Consider the following 18,654-nt stretch of genomic DNA (forward strand, 5'->3'; position numbering starts at 1 on the left):
GTTTGTCTTAACCAGCCTGAAAAGTCAAACATGTCTGATATGAACATTGACATAAACCCTCCACATACTTGAGTTTCTCCAGTCTGCAGTGTGGATCCTCCAGTCCAGCAGAGAGCAGTCTGACTCCTGAGTCTCCTGGGTGATTGTAGCTCAGGTCCAGCTCTCTCAGGTGTGAGGGGTTTGACCTCAGAGCTGAGACCAGAGAAGCACAGCCTTCCTCTGTGACTAGACAGCCTGACAGCCTGCAAAGAGTCAAATCATATTAAAATCACACTGCTATTCTTTGGTGGTGAAAATAGTGGCAGTATAATTTTTCAACATATTCAGATATATCAGTGTCCTGAAACCTTCCATATCTATTCATAAATTAATGTATCATATTATAAATTACAAATGATCAACGTTTTGCCTGCAGATAGAAACATGTATAGTACAAATATTTGAGTAGACTGACCAGACCAGTTTAAAAGCAGTATCAGTCAAAAGACAAACAGTGAAGTATCAGATTTAGATTGTATTGAGTATACAGTCCACACCATAGCTATTTTGACAGTGAAGCAAACATTTTAAATGTGGCTCTGTACTCCAACATTTTGGATTTCAGATCAAATGTTTCATATGAGGTGACAGTATATAATGTCACCTTTTATTTGAGGATATTTTCATACATATCTGTTTCACCATTTAGAAAAATGAAAGCACTTTATGTATCTAGTCCCACTATTTAAAGAAGTCATATGTTTTCTGACCAATTCACTCATAGTGGCTTAAAGTAGTCACAAGTTGAGTATTTGATCCGATATTCCTTGAACGCAGCGACTACATTAAGCTTGTGACTCAAACTCGTTGATTGATTTTTCAGTTTGTTTTGGTTGTGTTTTGGGTTGTGTTTTGTCCAATATTAAAATGGTGGATGGTGTAACGTCTGCTTCCAGCTCACACTCTCAAACACGTAGATCCCCCTGAACGCAGCTCACTCTCCAGATCCCGGTCACCTGAATTCTGATCACCTGTTCACACACCTGTATGTCATTATCAAACTCTATTTAGTTCAGTTCTTTGCACCCCCATCATTGTTAAGTGTTGTTTGTTTTGTGACACAAGGCTATTCGGAGTGCTGCATTTCCCGTAATTTACTCCTCCCATGAATGATAGTTTTTGCCTGCCTCACTAATGATGCCTTTTGCCGTTTCCCTGCCTGTACTGTTGCCTTTTTGGACCCCCTGTGTATGACCTTCTGCCTGCCCCTGGACCCAGCTACCTGCCTCCTCCTGTGGTCCTTTACAATAAACACCTGCTGAGACCTGCGCTTGAAACCAGCTCTCTGTCTCCCATCGTGTTCATTACAGATGGTGACTGGAGTCATTTTATTTACAAGTGAGTAGATAACATGTTTCTAAACACTACTAAAAGCATCCTGATGATGCCATGATTAAGAAAAATCATGAATGAAAAATGCTAACCTCTCACCATTACCAATAACAGAGGATACAACAAAACATGCTAACCTCTCACCATTACCAATAACAGAGGATACAACAAAACATGCTAACCTCTCACCATTACCAATAACAGAGGCTACAACAAAACATGCTAACCTCTCACCATTACCAATAACAGAGGATACAACAAAACATGCTAACCTCTCACCATTACCAATAACAGAGGCTACAACAAAACATGCTAACCTCTCACCATTACCAATAACAGAGGATACAACAAAACATGCTAACCTCTCACCATTACCAATAACAGAGGATACAACAAAACATGCTAACCTCTCACCATTACCAATAACAGAGGATACAACAAAACATGCTAACCTCTCACCATTACCAATAACAGAGGCTAAAACAAAACATGCTAACCTCTCACCATTACCAATAACAGAGGATACAACAAAACATGCTAACCTCTCACCATTACCAATAACAGAGGCTACAACAAAACATGCTAACCTCTCACCATTACCAATAACAGAGGATACAACAAAACATGCTAACCTCTCACCATTACCAATAACAGAGGCTACAACAAAACATGCTAACCTCTCACCATTACCAATAACAGAGAGGCTACAACAAAACATGCTAACCTCTCACCATTACCAATGTATTTATTTATAAACACCTCACATTGTGGTTACTCACTACATGGTAGATATTCCCTCAGCGAAGTATGGCAGTTCCATGCAGGTTTCCTCACCAAGTCCAAGGCAGCACAGCTACCCATGCAGACAGTACTCCTTAGTAACCGATATCCCCATGGCAACACGAACTCGTTTAGCTTCCCAAGCAATTATCTCCCGGTGTCACACGATGCTAGGCTAACCTCTAGGGTGGCTAATACCTCCACAACAAGACGGTAGCTTCAGTCTTTACTAAGTTTTAACTAAATTATAACAACTCTTTTATTAAATAAAACATGTATTTCCCTTCATGTCTTAGTAGCTATGGGTTTTGTTGTAGTTCTGTCGTCTTCTTTTATAATTTTTCTTCACCAACCGTCCTGAGGTAAAACGTCCATCCTTTCATCAACGTCTTTTTCCCTCCCGTTAACCAGGTCAACTCCCATTGGCCACAACTTAACAAGCGACCTTATTGGTCAAAACGTAAACTTCAAAGTAAAACAAACTATTCACTTATACATTAAATAAATATTTCTTCAAAAAGCATAATGCATTAACAACATTACAGTTTAGGAGCATTTCAATCATCTTTTAAATATAATACCAATTAATTATAACAAATAAACTCAATACTTGGTTCAAACAAGGGTATTACACAAACATACAGTCAATAATACAGTAGAAAAATAAGTCTATATACAATGTGAGCAAATGAAGTGAAATAAGGGAGGTAAAGGCAAAAAAAGGCCATGGTGGCAATGTAAATCCAATATAGCAAGTAAAACACTGGAATGGTAGATATGCAGTGGAAGAAAGTGCAAAGTAGAAATAATGGGGTGCAAAGGAGCTTAATAAATAAATACAGTAGGGCAAGAGGTAGTTGGGCTATATTATAGATGGGCTATGTAAAGGTGCAGTAATCTGTGAGCTGCTCTGACAGCTGGTGCTTAAAGCTAGTGAGGGAGATAAGTGTTTCCAGTTTTAGAGATTTTTGTAGTTCGTTCCAGTCATTGGCAGCAGAGAACTGGAAGAAGAGGCGGCCGAAGGAGGAATTGGCTTTGGGGGTGACCAGGGAGATATACCTGCTGGAGCGCGTGCTACAGGTGGGTGCTGCTATGATGACCAGTGAGCGGAGATAAGGGGGAACTTTACCTAGCAGGGTCTTGTAGATGACCTGGAGCCAGTGGGTTTGGCGACGAGTATGAAGCGAGGGCCAGCCAACGAGAGTGTACAGGTCACAGTGGTGGGTAGTATATGGGGCTTTGGTGACAAATCGGATGGCACTGTGACAGACTGCATCCAATTTATTGAGTAGGGTATTGGAGGCTATTTTGTAAATGACATCGCCGAAGTCGAGGATCGGTAGGATGGTCAGTTTTATGAGGGTATGTTTGGCAGCATGAGTGAAAGATGCTTTGTTGCGAAATAGGAAGCCAGTTCTAGATTTAACTTTGGATTGGAGATGCTTATAGTGAGTCTGGAAGGAGAGTTTACAGTCTAACCAGACACCAAGGTATTTGTAGTTGTCCACATATTCTAAGTCAGAACCGTCCAGAGTAGTGATGCTGGACGGGCGGGCAGGTGCAGGCAGCGATCGGTTGAAGAGCATGCATTTAGTTTTACTTGTATTTAAGAGCAGTTGGTGGCCACGGAAGGAGAGTTGTATGGCATTGAAGCTCGTCTGGAGGGTTGTTAACACAGTGTCCAAAGAAGGGCCATTAGTATACAGAATGGTGTCGTCTGCGTAGAGGTGGATCAGAGACTCACCAGCAGCAAGAGCGACATCATTGATGTATACAGAGAAGAGAGTCGGCCCAAGAATTGAACCCTGTGGCACCCCCATAGAGACTGCCAGAGGTCGGGACAACAGGCCCTCCGATTTGACACACTGAACTCTATCAGAGAAGTAGTTGGTGAACCAGGCGAGGCAATCATTTGAGAAACCAATGTTATTGAGTCTGCCGATGAGGATGTGGTGATTGACAGAGTCGAAAACCTTGGCCAGGTCAATTAATACGGCTGCACAGTATTGTTTCTTATCGATGGCGGTTAAGATATCGTTTAGGACCTTGAGCGTGGCTGAGGTGCACTTGCTGTTTGAGGTGAAGAAACATTTGCTTTGAGAAGCTCCACAACTCATTAGTGGTGGTGCATTAAGACAATCAGAAATACTATCAGACATCCCCAAATGGGCACATTTATAGGCCTACATTTGCACACAGGCCAGGTAGACTAGTCCTACTTCTATATGGGTAACCAGGTAGACTAGTCCTACTTCTATATGGGTAACCAGGTAGACTAGTCCTACTTCTATATGGGTAACCAGGTAGACTAGTCCTACTTCTATATGTGTAACCAGGTAGACTAGTCCTACTTCTATATGTGTAACCAGGTAGACTAGTCCTACTTCTATATGGGTAACCAGGTAGACTAGTCCTACTTCTATATGTGTAACCAGGTAGACTAGTCCTACTTCTATATGGGTAACCAGGTAGACTAGTCCTACTTCTATATGGGTAACCAGGTAGACTAGTCCTACTTCTATATGTGTAACCAGGTAGACTAGTCCTACTTCTATATGTGTAACCAGGTAGACTAGTCCTACTTCTATATGGGTAACCAGGTAGACTAGTCCTACTTCTATATGGGTAACCAGGTAGACTAGTCCTACTTCTATATGGGTAACCAGGTAGACTAGTCCTACTTCTATATGGGTAACCAGGTAGACTAGTCCTACTTCTATATGTGTAACCAGGTAGACTAGTCCTACTTCTATATGTGTAACCAGGTAGACTAGTCCTACTCTATATGGGTAACCAGGTAGACTAGTCCTACTTCTATATGGGTAACCAGGTAGACTAGTCCTACTTCTATATGGGTAACCAGGTAGACTAGTCCTACTTCTATATGTGTAACCAGGTAGACTAGTCCTACTTCTATATGTGTAACCAGGTAGACTAGTCCTACTTCTATATGTGTAACCAGGTAGACTAGTCCTACTTCTATATGGGTAACCAGGTAGACTAGTCCTACTTCTATATGTGTAACCAGGTAGACTAGTCCTACTTCTATATGCGTAACCAGGTAGACTAGTCCTACTTCTATATGGGTAACCAGGTAGACTAGTCCTACTTCTATATGTGTAACCAGGTAGACTAGTCCTACTTCTATATGTGTAACCAGGTAGACTAGTCCTACTTCTATATGCGTAACCAGGTAGACTAGTCCTACTTCTATATGTGTAACCAGGTAGACTAGTCCTACTTCTATATGTGTAACCAGGTAGACTAGTCCTACTTCTATATGTGTAACCAGGTAGACTAGTCCTACTTCTATATGGGTAACCAGGTAGACTAGTCCTACTTCTATATGTGTAATTAGGTAGACTAGTCCTACTTCTATATGTGTAACCAGGTAGACTAGTCCTACTTCTATATGTGTAACCAGGTAGACTAATCCTACTTCTATATGTGTAACCAGGTAGACTAGTCCTACTTCTATATGCGTAATTAGGTAGACTAGTCCTACTTCTATATGTGTAACCAGGTAGACTAGTCCTACTTCTATATGTGTAACCAGGTAGACTAGTCCTACTTCTATATGTGTAACCAGGTAGACTAGTCCTACTTCTATATGCGTAATTAGGTAGACTAGTCCTACTTCTATATGGGTAACCAGGTAGACTAGTCCTACTTCTATATGTGTAACCAGGTAGACTAGTCCTACTTCTATATGGGTAACCAGGTAGACTAGTCCTACTTCTATATGTGTAACCAGGTAGACTAGTCCTACTTCTATATGTGTAACCAGGTAGACTAGTCCTACTTCTATATGTGTAACCAGGTAGACTAGTCCTACTTCTATATGGGTAACCAGGTAGACTAGTCCTACTTCTATATGTGTAACCAGGTAGACTAGTCCTACTTCTATATGTGTAACCAGGTAGACTAGTCCTACTTCTATATGCGTATTCAGGTGTGCGTCCTTACTCAACATTGACAGGAGTGTTTCAAACAAAAGACAATTAATAAATTGACAACTGAAGCATCTTGCGGGGTCAGGTCTGGGTGGTCTGCCAGGGGCCGTTTCATTTAGTATCCGTTTGGGTCGGCATTGAGAATGATTGTATTGTCCCATAGTATGTTGTACCGAAGTTGAAAGGGAGTGTAACTTTATGACTATTGTTGGATTCGGGCTAAACTTTGAACATTGAGATATTAACCTGTTACATCTAGATGTTCCGCTAGTGGAACACCGCTCCAATATCCAATGATAGGGCGTGGCGCGAATTACAAATTCCTCAAAAATCCGAAAACTTCCATTTTCCAAACATATGACTATTTTACACCATTTTAAAGACAAGACTCTCCTTTATCTAACCACACTGTCCGATTTCAAAAAGGCTTTACAACGAAAGCAAAACATTAGATTGTCAGGAGAGTACCCAGCCAGAAATAATCAGACACCCATTTTTCACCTGACCCCGCAAGATGCGTCAGTTTTGGCAATTTTAGCAAACATAGAAAGGGGCCTATATTGGAGACCAAAAGTCGTCTGGCACACTGCTTAGAGGTTCAACAACATGAATAACTTATTTCTAGCCTACAATCATCGATGTTACTACTAATGTGAAAACAAGACAAAATATGACTATTCTTGCTCATTTTAAGACAAATGTCAAGTAATCATTACATTCATTACAGATGTCAATTGTTGTACAACATCATGACTACGCTGTTGGCATCACCTTTTACAGTGGATTTCTGCTGTTGTGGGCCTTTAACCATCTGTCTGACTTTGTCATTCACACAGGAGAGAGACGTGACTATCGTGGATCCTCTGGGGAGCCTCAACAACCTCATGATGCTGACAAGGCGGAGAAGAGTCTCCCCACATCAGAACACCTCAAGAAACACCAGCGGAGAACCACAGGGAAAAGATCTCACCGCTGCTTTGACTGTGGGAAAAGATGCACCTCATCAGGCATTATATCACACCGGAGAATTCACACAAGTGATAATTCTCACTGCTGCTCTGATTGTGGGAATTTTTTAAAATCTTCATCAGAACTCAAAATACACCTGAGAAATCACACAAAAGAGAAACCTTACTTCTGCTCTGACTGTGGGAAGAGTTTTCCTCTGTCAACCAGCCTGATATCACACCAGAGAACACACACAGGAGAGAAACCTTATAGCTGTGATCAATGTGGGAAGAGTTTTTATAAATCTAGTTATGTTATTATACACCAGAGAACACACACAAGAGAGAGAACTTACAGTTGTGATCAATGTGGGAGGAGTTTTCCTATTTTAATCGCTCTGATATCACACCAGAGAACACACACAGGAAAGAAATCATGTAGCTGTGATGAATGTGGGAAGAGTTTTGCTTCACCTGGCGGCCTGACAGCACACCAGAAAACACACACAGGAGAGAAACCTTTTGGCTGTAATCAATGTGGGAAGAGTTTTACTCTGCTAAGCAGCCTGATATACCACCAGAAAACACACACGGTAGAGAAACCTTATAGCTGTGCTCAATGTGGGAAGAGTTTTACTTGTTCTAGCATGCTGACTAGACACCATAGAACACACACAGGAGAGAAACCTTATAGCTGTAATCAATGTGAGAAGAGATACTCTAGTAAAAGATCTCTGATTAAACATCAGAAAATTCATGGAGTTATTTCATGATATCAATGAATTAATGTCACAATGTAGAATGTTTTAACATTGTAGTAGGAGTATTTTAGTGATGTCACAATGTAGAACCCTAAACGTTTGTCCCCTGTTCTATTGATTTCAACATGATATGGATATTAGCCTCAGGGGGAAAATCCAGGCTCTGAAATGGAAGAGTTACTATTTATGTGATTTAACAAAAAGTGACTAACAAAAAAAGAGTTCTGTTACACTTACCATATTGGTGACCCACTGGAATCAAAATGCAACACTTCAAAATGTAGTGAGCTGTTTTCTACAAATTGTCCTCTAACCAGTGATGTACACATTATTCCCAGATTCCGTGTGGTTTTTGAGCTGTTAGTTTTAACAGGACGTGCAACCTCATCTCCCTCCTGTCACACAAATGATTTCAACATGATATCGATGAGTGATGACAAATAAGTGTTGCATTCCTTTGTTTAGCGACCCCTACATTTAAATGCATCATTCCAAAATATAGCTGACTGTCTTCTGCAGGTTGTCCTCTAACCAGTGAGGTAAAATATATCTCCCATTTCCATGTTTTTTTATTTGTGTTAGTTTCAACAACAGTACAACCTGATTTCCCCCCTGACGATATCAGTGATTTATTGCTACTTGTCAAAAAAATACAAGTAATATGATTATTGTGGCAGATGTTTGTGTATATAGCATATTATATGTTTAGTTTTTCAATATATCACAAACTGTTTCTGCGTATTTGTTATTGAAAACTGTGTTTTGACATTGGGGCTATCCCATCTAGCAAAATGTCTTTGAAAAGAAGCCTATGCCCGATGTCCTATATTCGTTCGGTTGTAGTTAAATTACTTGAAAACTACTTAATTTCAACGTACTTCCAAGTAGCCTAGTGGTTAGAGCGTTGAGCCAGTAACCAAAAAGTTGCTGGATCGAATCCCCGAGCTGACAAGGTAAAAATATGTTGAACCCACTGTTCCTAGGCCGTCATTGTCGATAATAATTTGTTCTTAACTGACTTGCCTAGTTAAATAAAGGTTAAATGAAAAGTGGACGAGAGTTCTAGAAGCTAGTGATTTTTTGGATTCTATAAAGAATAAAATGAAAAAAATAATACGATTTGTATATTATTATTATTTAGTAATACGTGTTTTTTTTCTTGTTTTTAATTGTTGACAGCCATTAGACACCATGTTTATATTGGTGAAGGTGAAGCATTGTAGTTGATTATAATGTGAAATGGAAGTTGTTTTCTGTTGGTGGTGAGCAAACTTGTCCAACAAAAATATAGGATATATTTGTTGTCTTAAGGGGGAAGGTGTTACAGGCTTTGGTTTTTCCATTTATGTTTTGAGGTTGAACTTTAGCTCGTTAGCACGTCTAGCTGGTTAGCACGTATAGCTCGTTAGCACGTCTAGCTCGTCAGCACGTCTAGCTCGTCAGCACGTCTAGCTCATTTGCACGTCTAGCTCGTTAGCACGTCTAGCTCGTCAGCACGTCTCGCTCGTTAGCACGTCTCGCTCATTTGCACGTCTCGCTCGTTAGCCCGTCTAGCTCGTTAGCACGTCTAGCTCCGTTAGCACGTCTAGCTCGTTAGCACGTCTAGCTCGTTAGCCCGTCTAGCTCGTTAGCCCGTCTAGCTCGTTAGCACGTAGGACGCACTGATTGGTGTCACCTCGTTAGTCAGTATGTGTTACACCTGTGCTGGCTTGTCCATCTCGTTAGTGGGAAGGTGTTTCACCTGAGCTGGTCCAGGTTCTATTTAAGAGTGTCTGGCCCAGTGCTCCAGTTGTCTTGATACATGTGGAGAGTCAACACCTTTAGTTGCTCCACCTTTTTGGTTTGCTTCCTGTCTTTAAGTTTGGTGTGGGTTTTTCTTTTGTTTTCCTCTTCTTGGGCAGATTTAGTGGGTCTCATGGTGGGTGTCTTTTAGGTCCCAGTTGTTGTTACTAGTCAACTTTCAGTGGACACTGAGAGCAAAACTGCAAGATTATGTTATAATACTTTTATTGCATCAAATGGTTGTTTTATGCAACAGAATAGAGGGTTCTTAGAACTATCGTGTCTGTGTTCTACTGAGGATGGGCCTCTGGGAGAAAACACTGACAGGAGATTTACAATGACTTTTGGGTGATAAAACCTAAAGAGACCGCATTCCAGAGCATGAGTTAATGTTTCTGTTCTATATGGTACCAGGGAGATGGCTCAGTTGGTAGAGCATGGTGTTTGCAACGCCAGCATGGTGTGTGCAACACCAGCGTTGCGGGTTCGATTCCCACGGGGGGCCAGTACAAAAAAATGCATAAAATGAAATTAAATGTATGAAATGTAGGCATTCACTACTGTAAGTTGCTCTGGATAAGAGCGTCTGCTAAATGACTAAAATGTAAATGAGATATGACCCCAGGGCCAGACCCTGGTCTCTACACAAAGACTACTGTTTTTACAGCAGATACTGTCTGCTGAGAATATTAAGTATCATTCATACAAATCTTAACCTTGTGACCCGTTCTATACATCTGTTGTTGGTCATGTAGGTTGAAAGGGGTATATCTTGGCTGTAAAATACCTTTGTACTTTTGTATCGTGGCTCTCAACGAATCATCTGGGGGTGATTCGCCGACCAGCCATCGTTTATCATAGAACACTCAATTGATTCACTTTATATGTGTACGTTGTATTGACCTGCTCCCTTATAAGTGAATAAAGATTTAGTTTTAGAATAACTCTGACTTGTGTGATAAGTTTGTCTCCTCAATTGATATTAAAGAAATTAACCACATTTGGGGATGTGTATCTTGACTTGGTGACCATTCCTGACGACCTGGGTAAATCGTGCACGAGGGATCCCTCTAACTTGGGATCTCAGGGAGACCACACTTCGGGAACGGAGCAAATGGACCCACCTTTGATCTGTGAGGCAGCGAGCCGAGTGGATACCACATCTCGAACATAGTTTTTAAAAAAGAAAGAGGTGAGCGAAACACACAAAGTGTGTGTTCCTGTGTGGAGGTGTAAACAGGGCCCAGTCAGTAGGCTCTGAGTGTGTGTTCCTGTGTGGAGGTGTAAACAGGGCCCAGTCAGTAGGCTCTGAGTGTGTATTCCTGTGTGGAGGTGTAAACAGGGCCCAGTCAGTAGGCTCTGAGTGTGTATTCCTGTGTAGAGGTGTAAACAGGGCCCAGTCAGTAGGCTCTGAGTGTGTATTCCTGTGTAGAGGTGTAAACAGGGCCCAGTCAGTAGGCTCTGAGTGTGTATTCCTGTGTGGAGGTGTAAACAGGGCCCAGTCAGTAGGCTCTGAGTGTGTGTTCCTGTGTGGAGGTGTAAACAGGGCCCAGTCAGGAGGCTCTGAGTGTGTATTCCTGTGTGGAGGTGTAAACAGGGCCCAGTCAGGAGGCTCTGAGTGTGTATTCCTGTGTGGAGGTGTAAACAGGGCCCAGTCAGGAGGCTCTGAGTGTGTATTCCTGTGTGGAGGTGTAAACAGGGCCCAGTCAGTAGGCTCTGAGGCTGAGTCAGCAGGCTCTGAGGCTGAGTCAGCTATCTGTATGAACTGGATGAAAACTAGAATCTGTGTTTACTAGTTAAGACCATTTATGGTATAGTATAAGATAGTACGGTGCACCTGTAATTGTTTTAAACCTGTAATTTTTTTAAACCTGTACCCCATTTTAGAAGTATTGAAAGATGTAAATGTATGAGTTGCATTATTCTAGGAACTAACCATGAGATAGAAATGTGAAAATATTCCTGCAGGTTAAAATATTGTTGAAAAACAACTAATTGATTAGGTATGTTTGAGAATAGTATTGTGTGACTGTGATATGAGAGTTGTGTGACTGTGGAAATGAGTCTTAATCTGACGTTTGGATAGTAACATAGAAATATGCTGAATCAGATGATTGAAATGTGGATAATAAGCGGGATGATATTTTAGAAAGCAGCGGAAGGTCTATAGTTCCTGGGAGGCTTGATTTTGCCGTGGTCTCTGGGAGGTTAGAGAACCGTTGAGGATCCCATGGTCATTGTCTGGGAAACTAAAGTTTATTTTTGGTTCTGCTGGGAGGATGTTTGGAGAGCTGCTTCGTTGCTATGGAGAGTCCCTGAAAAAGCAAATGGAATGGTTGTCGTGACTACCTGAGAATTTCTTACGTTTTATATGGATTCTGTGAATATATGAAAATATGATGAATTGTATGTGTGTATAATGATTACTAGAGATTTGATGAAGTAATACTGGGAATATAATTAGATACAATTTAAACAACCCATATGTAGACGAACGTAGGTTTTGAGTTGGTATCTTTAATGGATCATTTGATAAAGATGAGGTTTAAGCATTATTAAACTGTCTACAAAGTCTGGGCAGTTGTCTCAGAAACTGATGGGAGTGTGTCCACTTTAGGGTAAGTTACCCTAACAATGTAACTATAAAACGCTTATTGGATTTTCTCCGTCCGGGTACTACATTTCAAATACATGTAAATCTACATTTGAAATGGGGGGGGGGGGGTCTCCCTGGTATGAGAGGAGTTGGGGGGGAGTTTAGTTAGTTAGTTAGTTAACGAAGCTAACGTTAGCTAGTTCATTATCACAAAAGTGAGAACTGCTCTAGATTGGAAACTTACGTTAATGAGTGTAAAGCCATGTTGTCTTTATGGAAACGATATACAATATATGGGAAAGAATATAGTTGAGGAAATAATCCAAACCTAGTTGTGCCTAGTTAGGACATAACGTTAGCTAGCTAGCTAACGGTACTGTACTGTAGCTCATACAACGCCGACGGTCAAACCCGGCTTTCTATTATTTACGTTCATTAACTATAGTAACGTTATGGAATATATTCACAGAAAACTATCATTGTCTTCGTTATTCATTATTAGTATGTTATATTATTATAATACATTATTTCGAGACATATTCAGAGCCAAACATCAACCCAACTTAACCTTTTTAACTGTTGTCGCATCCAAACTTGTCACCATCGTTTTCAGTTGTAATTGCGAAGTTCCCGGAAGAAGTCCAGCAACAACGGAGGTTCCTCGATGAACCCACCTTCTAACAAGTTCTTTGAAGAACCTTTTGGGGCTGTTTTTCATTGACCAAGAACCCTACGGTTCTTAGGGGATCTGAGAACAACTCCAGTTGAACCCTTCATTTTTAGAGTGTAGTCGGCTCTATTTACTCTCAGATTCAAACATGATGATTAGCATCAACGATCAAGTCAGCTGCTGCTGCTCCAATACAGTATGAGGTGAGACGGTGAACTGACGTTCAACTGGGCAGTCAGCTGCTGCTGCTCCAATACAGTATGAGGTGAGACGGTGAACTGATGTTGAACTGGGCAGTCAGCTGCTGCTGCTCCAATACAGTATGAGGTGAGACGGTGAACTGATGTTGAACTGGGCAGTCAGCTGCTGCTGCTCCAATACAGTATGAGGTGAGACGGTGAACTGATGTTGAACTGGGCAGTCAGCCGCTGCTGCTCCAATACAGTATGAGGTGAGACGGTGAACTGATGTTGAACTGGGCAGTCAGCTGCTGCTGCACCAATACAGTATGAGGTGAGACGGTGAACTGATGTCGAACTGGGCAGTCAGCTGCTGCTGCTCCAATACAGTATGAGGTGAGACGGTGAACTGATGTCGAACTGGGCAGTCAGCTGCTGCTGCTCCAATACAGTATGAGGTGAGACGGTGAACTGATGTTGAACTGGGCAGTCAGCTGCTGCTGCTCCAATACAGTATGAGGTGAGACGGTGAACTGATGTTGAATCATAATGATTAAGTTAATTAAAATGAATTAGTGATACTATTAAAAAATTGTATTTGTCATATTAAATATATTACTCTATTGTTATCAGATAGAAACATGATGGAATATTGTACATCATATTAGCATCAACATACATTATTGTTTCATACAATTTCACATAATAAGGATATTTAATATTTTCAAGTTCAGAACTCATCACCTGCTATGTAAAAGAGACAGCATTGACCATTGTGCATTATTCTATCTGGGATCCTTGGGACATCCCTACCCTAAACCCTAACCTTAACCCCTACCTTAACCATTTTAAATGTCAACTTCAACGGGCTAGGGACGTCCCAAGGATGTATCTCTACCTGAAAATACATGATCTAAGTGATTGATAGTTGGTATTCAGCAGTCATAAAGCCTTATTTACTTTAATGAACTACTAAAATAGTGATTTAGTCAGACAGCATAGACAGCAGCTCTACACTTTATTGAGTGACTGATCCATTCATCCTTCCATCCCTCCTCAGCCTTCCTCTCCTCTGAAGACCCAGTGAGGGTGGAGCTCAGTCAGAGAGCTGTTGAGGGACTGGTTAGGAAGAACACTTCTACATCCAGAGAGGTGAGAGGTCACACATGGTTTAGATGGTAAATATTTATGTCCCCTTAGCGGTTCATCACGTCAGCAAAAGGTAATATGTTCCATCATTATGTTTATTTACATTAGTGCAAATTGTCCACTGATATGGGTGTAATTTCTCACCCCTTTTGGCTGTATGAAAGTTAATTTCCCCTCAGGCACACACATTTCTTCTTTGTTATTACCCGAGCCACTGCCTGTTCAGCCTGCTATCATCCAGAAGGTGAGGTCAGTACAGGTGCATCAAAGCTGGAACTGAAAGACTGAAAAACAGCTTCTATCTCCAGGCCATCAGACTGCTAAACAGCTTCTATCTCCAGACCATCAGACTGTTAAACAGCTTCTATCTCCAGGCCATCAGACTGGTAAACAGCTTCTATCTCCAGACCATCAGACTGTTAAACAGCTTCTATCTCCAGACCATCAGACTGTTAAACAGCTTCTATCTCCAGGCCATCAGACTGATAAACAGCTTCTATCTCCAGGCCATCAGACTGATAAACAGCTTCTATCTCCAGGCCATCAGACTGATAAACAGCTTCTATCTCCAGACCATCAGACTGTTAAACAGCTTCTATCTCCAGACCATCAGACTGCTAAACAGCTTCTATCTCCAGGCCATCAGACTGTTAAACAGCTTCTATCTCCAGACCATCAGACTGTTAAACAGCTTCTATCTCCAGACCATCAGACTGATAAACAGCTTCTATCTCCAGGCCATCAGACTGATAAACAGCTTCTATCTCCAGACCATCAGACTGATAAACAGCTTCTATCTCCAGACCATCAGACTGATAAACAGCTTCTATCTCCAGACCATCAGACTGATAAACAGCTTCTATCTCCAGACCATCAGACTGTTAAACAGCTTCTATCTCCAGGCCATCAGACTGTTAAACAGCTTCTATCTCCAGACCATCAGACTGTTAAACAGCTTCTATCTCCAGGCCGTCAGACTGGTAAACAGCTTCTATCTCCAGGCCATCAGACTGTTAAACAGCTTCTATCTCCAGGCCGTCAGACTGTTAAACAGCTTCTATCTCCAGGCCATCAGACTGTTAAACAGCTTCTATCTCCAGGCCGTCAGACTGATAAACAGCTTCTATCTCCAGGCCGTCAGACTGATAAACAGCTTCTATCTCCAGGCCATCAGACTGATAAACAGCTTCTATCTCCAGACCATCAGACTGTTAAACAGCTTCTATCTCCAGGCCATCAGACTGTTAAACAGCTTCTATCTCCAGGCCATCAGACTGATAAACAGCTTCTATCTCCAGACCATCAGACTGTTAAACAGCTTCTATCTCCAGGCCATCAGACTGGTAAACAGCTTCTATCTCCAGACCATCAGACTGATAAACAGCTTCTATCTCCAGACCATCAGACTGTTAAACAGCTTCTATCTCCAGGCCATCAGACTGTTAAACAGCTTCTATCTCCAGACCATCAGACTGTTAAACAGCTTCTATCTCCAGACCATCAGACTGATAAACAGCTTCTATCTCCAGACCATCAGACTGTTAAACAGCTTCTATCTCCAGGCCATCAGACTGTTAAACAGCTTCTATCTCCAGACCATCAGACTGTTAAACAGCTTCTATCTCCAGACCATCAGACTGTTAAACAGCTTCTATCTCCAGACCATCAGACTGATAAACAGCTTCTATCTCCAGGCCATCAGACTGTTAAACAGCTTCTATCTCCAGGCCATCAGACTGTTAAACAGCTTCTATCTCCAGGCCATCAGACTGTTAAACAGCTTCTATCTCCAGGCCATCAGACTGTTAAACAGCTTCTATCTCCAGGCCATCAGACTGTTAAACAGCTTCTATCTCCAGGCCATCAGACTGTTAAACAGCTTCTATCTCCAGACCATCAGACTGATAAACAGCTTCTATCTCCAGGCCATCAGACTGTTAAACAGCTTCTATCTCCAGGCCATCAGACTGTTAAACAGCTTCTATCTCCAGGCCATCAGACTGTTAAACAGCTTCTATCTCCAGGCCATCAGACTGTTAAACAGCTTCTATCTCCAGGCCATCAGACTGTTAAACAGCTTCTATCTCCAGGCCGTCAGACTGTTAAACAGCTTCTATCTCCAGACCATCAGACTGTTAAACAGCTTCTATCTCCAGACCATCAGACTGTTAAACAGCTTCTATCTCCAGGCCATCAGACTGGTAAACAGCTTCTATCTCCAGGCCATCAGAGTGTTAAACAGCTTCTATCTCCAGGCCGTCAGACTGTTAAACAGCTTCTATCTCCAGACCATCAGACTGTTAAACAGCTTCTATCTCCAGACCATCAGACTGTTAAACAGCTTCTATCTCCAGGCCATCAGACTGGTAAACAGCTTCTATCTCCAGACCATCAGACTGATAAACAGCTTCTATCTCCAGGCCATCAGACTGATAAACAGCTTCTATCTCCAGGCCATCAGACTGTTAAACAGCTTCTATCTCCAGACCATCAGACTGTTAAACAGGTTCTATCTCCAGGCCATCAGACTGATAAACAGCTTCTATCTCCAGGCCATCAGACTGTTAAACAGCTTCTATCTCCAGACCATCAGACTGTTAAACAGCTTCTATCTCCAGACCATCAGACTGTTAAACAGCTTCTATCTCCAGGCCATCAGACTGTTAAACAGCTTCTATCTCCAGACCATCAGACTGTTAAACAGCTTCTATCTCCAGGCCATCAGACTGTTAAACAGCTTCTATCTCCAGGCCATCAGACTGGTAAACAGCTTCTATCTCCAGACCATCAGACTGATAAACAGCTTCTATCTCCAGGCCATCAGACTGATAAACAGCTTCTATCTCCAGGCCATCAGACTGTTAAACAGCTTCTATCTCCAGACCATCAGACTGTTAAACAGCTTCTATCTCCAGGCCATCAGACTGTTAAACAGCTTCTATCTCCAGGCCATCAGACTGTTAAACAGCTTCTATCTCCAGACCATCAGACTGATAAACAGCTTCTATCTCCAGGCCATCAGACTGTTAAACAGCTTCTATCTCCAGGCCATCAGACTGTTAAACAGCTTCTATCTCCAGGCCATCAGACTGTTAAACAGCTTCTATCTCCAGGCCATCAGACTGATAAACAGGCATCATGAAATCATTGGCCCTTTAATAATGTTTACATATCATTTCTCATCTCATATGTATTAACTGTATCTCAGTCTATGCTGCTCTGACATTGTTTATCCATATATTTATATATTCCTAATTCCATTCCTTTACTTAGATTTGTGTGTATTAGGTATTTGTTGTGAAATTGTTAGATATTAATTGTTAGATATTACTGCACTGTGGGAACTAGAAGGACAAGCATTTCACTACACCTGCAATAACATCTGCTGAACACCTGTATGTGACCAACAACATTTGATTTATTATGAAGGTCATTTGTGTCAAATTTACTTTTCCCCTCATTCACCCCATCTCTTTACATTGCTGATGCATAATCAGTGGCCTGACTGTGTCAAAGGCCCATCCTGGTAGATCTGAACCTAATGCAGCTTGGAGTGATCAGATGACAGAAGTCACATTTAGGTGCCAGGTGTAACTGAGGCCATAGATGCTCCATATCCATTACTTTGAGTGTTATATATAATATGACTAAATGTGTTTCTGTGTTGCAGGGACAGTCAATAAATGGAACAGCAAGGTCACAGAACATGACATAAGCAGAGCTGTGGGAGACCACCTCAAGCCCCTGGTAGAGCCGGGGGTGGTGTTTACCACTCCACCACGCCTTCAGCAGGCTGGAAAAGTGGGATTGATACAGTTTTTCATACTAAGGTGGACCAATAGTTTGTTGATTGGTCAGTCATTGGGTTAATTTGTTTTACAATATGTTCAAATCAAATCAAGCTTTATTTATACAGCACATTTCAGACATGGATGCAACACAATGGCTTCACAGGAAAAAACTATGAAAATAAAAAGAAATATTTAGTACACAAATATGAGGATAAAAAACAATAACAACTGAAAGATGAATGAGCATTGTAAGGAAATGCCATTGATTAAAATATCAACAATATGATGCAATATCCAACCCAAAATAGAATTTGTTTTTTAGGAGGGGCTCTGAAAGACACTATGGGGGTGTCCACTGGAAGTTGACTAGTAACAACAACTGGGACCTAAAAGACACCCACCATGAGACCCACTAAATCTGCCCAAGAAGAGGCAAACAAAAGAAAAACCCACACCAAACTTAAAGACAGGAAGTAAACCAAAAAGGTGGAGCAACTAAAGGTGTTGACTCTCCACATGTATCAAGACAACTGGAGCACTGGGCCAGACACTCTTAAATAGAACCTGGACCAGCTCAGGTGAAACACCTTCCCACTAACGAGATGGACAAGCCGTGTAACACATACTGACTAACGAGGTGACACCAATCAGTGCGTCCTACGTGCTAACGAGCTA

At 41.6% G+C, this 18,654-nt stretch overlaps 1 protein-coding gene across 1 annotated transcript; it reads left to right on the plus strand.

The window, feature by feature from the left end:
* The first annotated feature begins 6,618 nt into the window (after positions 1 to 6,618).
* Positions 6,619 to 7,926, plus strand: LOC145876294 (uncharacterized). The gene is made up of 2 exons (XM_082972084.1): positions 6,619 to 6,622; positions 6,941 to 7,926. Exons 1-2 carry the CDS (start codon positions 6,619 to 6,621, stop codon positions 7,822 to 7,824), a joined length of 888 nt encoding a protein of 295 aa, XP_082828210.1. The 3' UTR covers positions 7,825 to 7,926.
* The last annotated feature ends 10,728 nt before the right edge of the window (positions 7,927 to 18,654 follow it).

The sequence above is a fragment of the Salmo salar genome, unplaced genomic scaffold (assembly GCF_965601325.2).
Source record: "Salmo salar unplaced genomic scaffold, fSalSal1 ptg000566l, whole genome shotgun sequence".
NCBI lineage: Eukaryota > Metazoa > Chordata > Actinopteri > Salmoniformes > Salmonidae > Salmo > Salmo salar.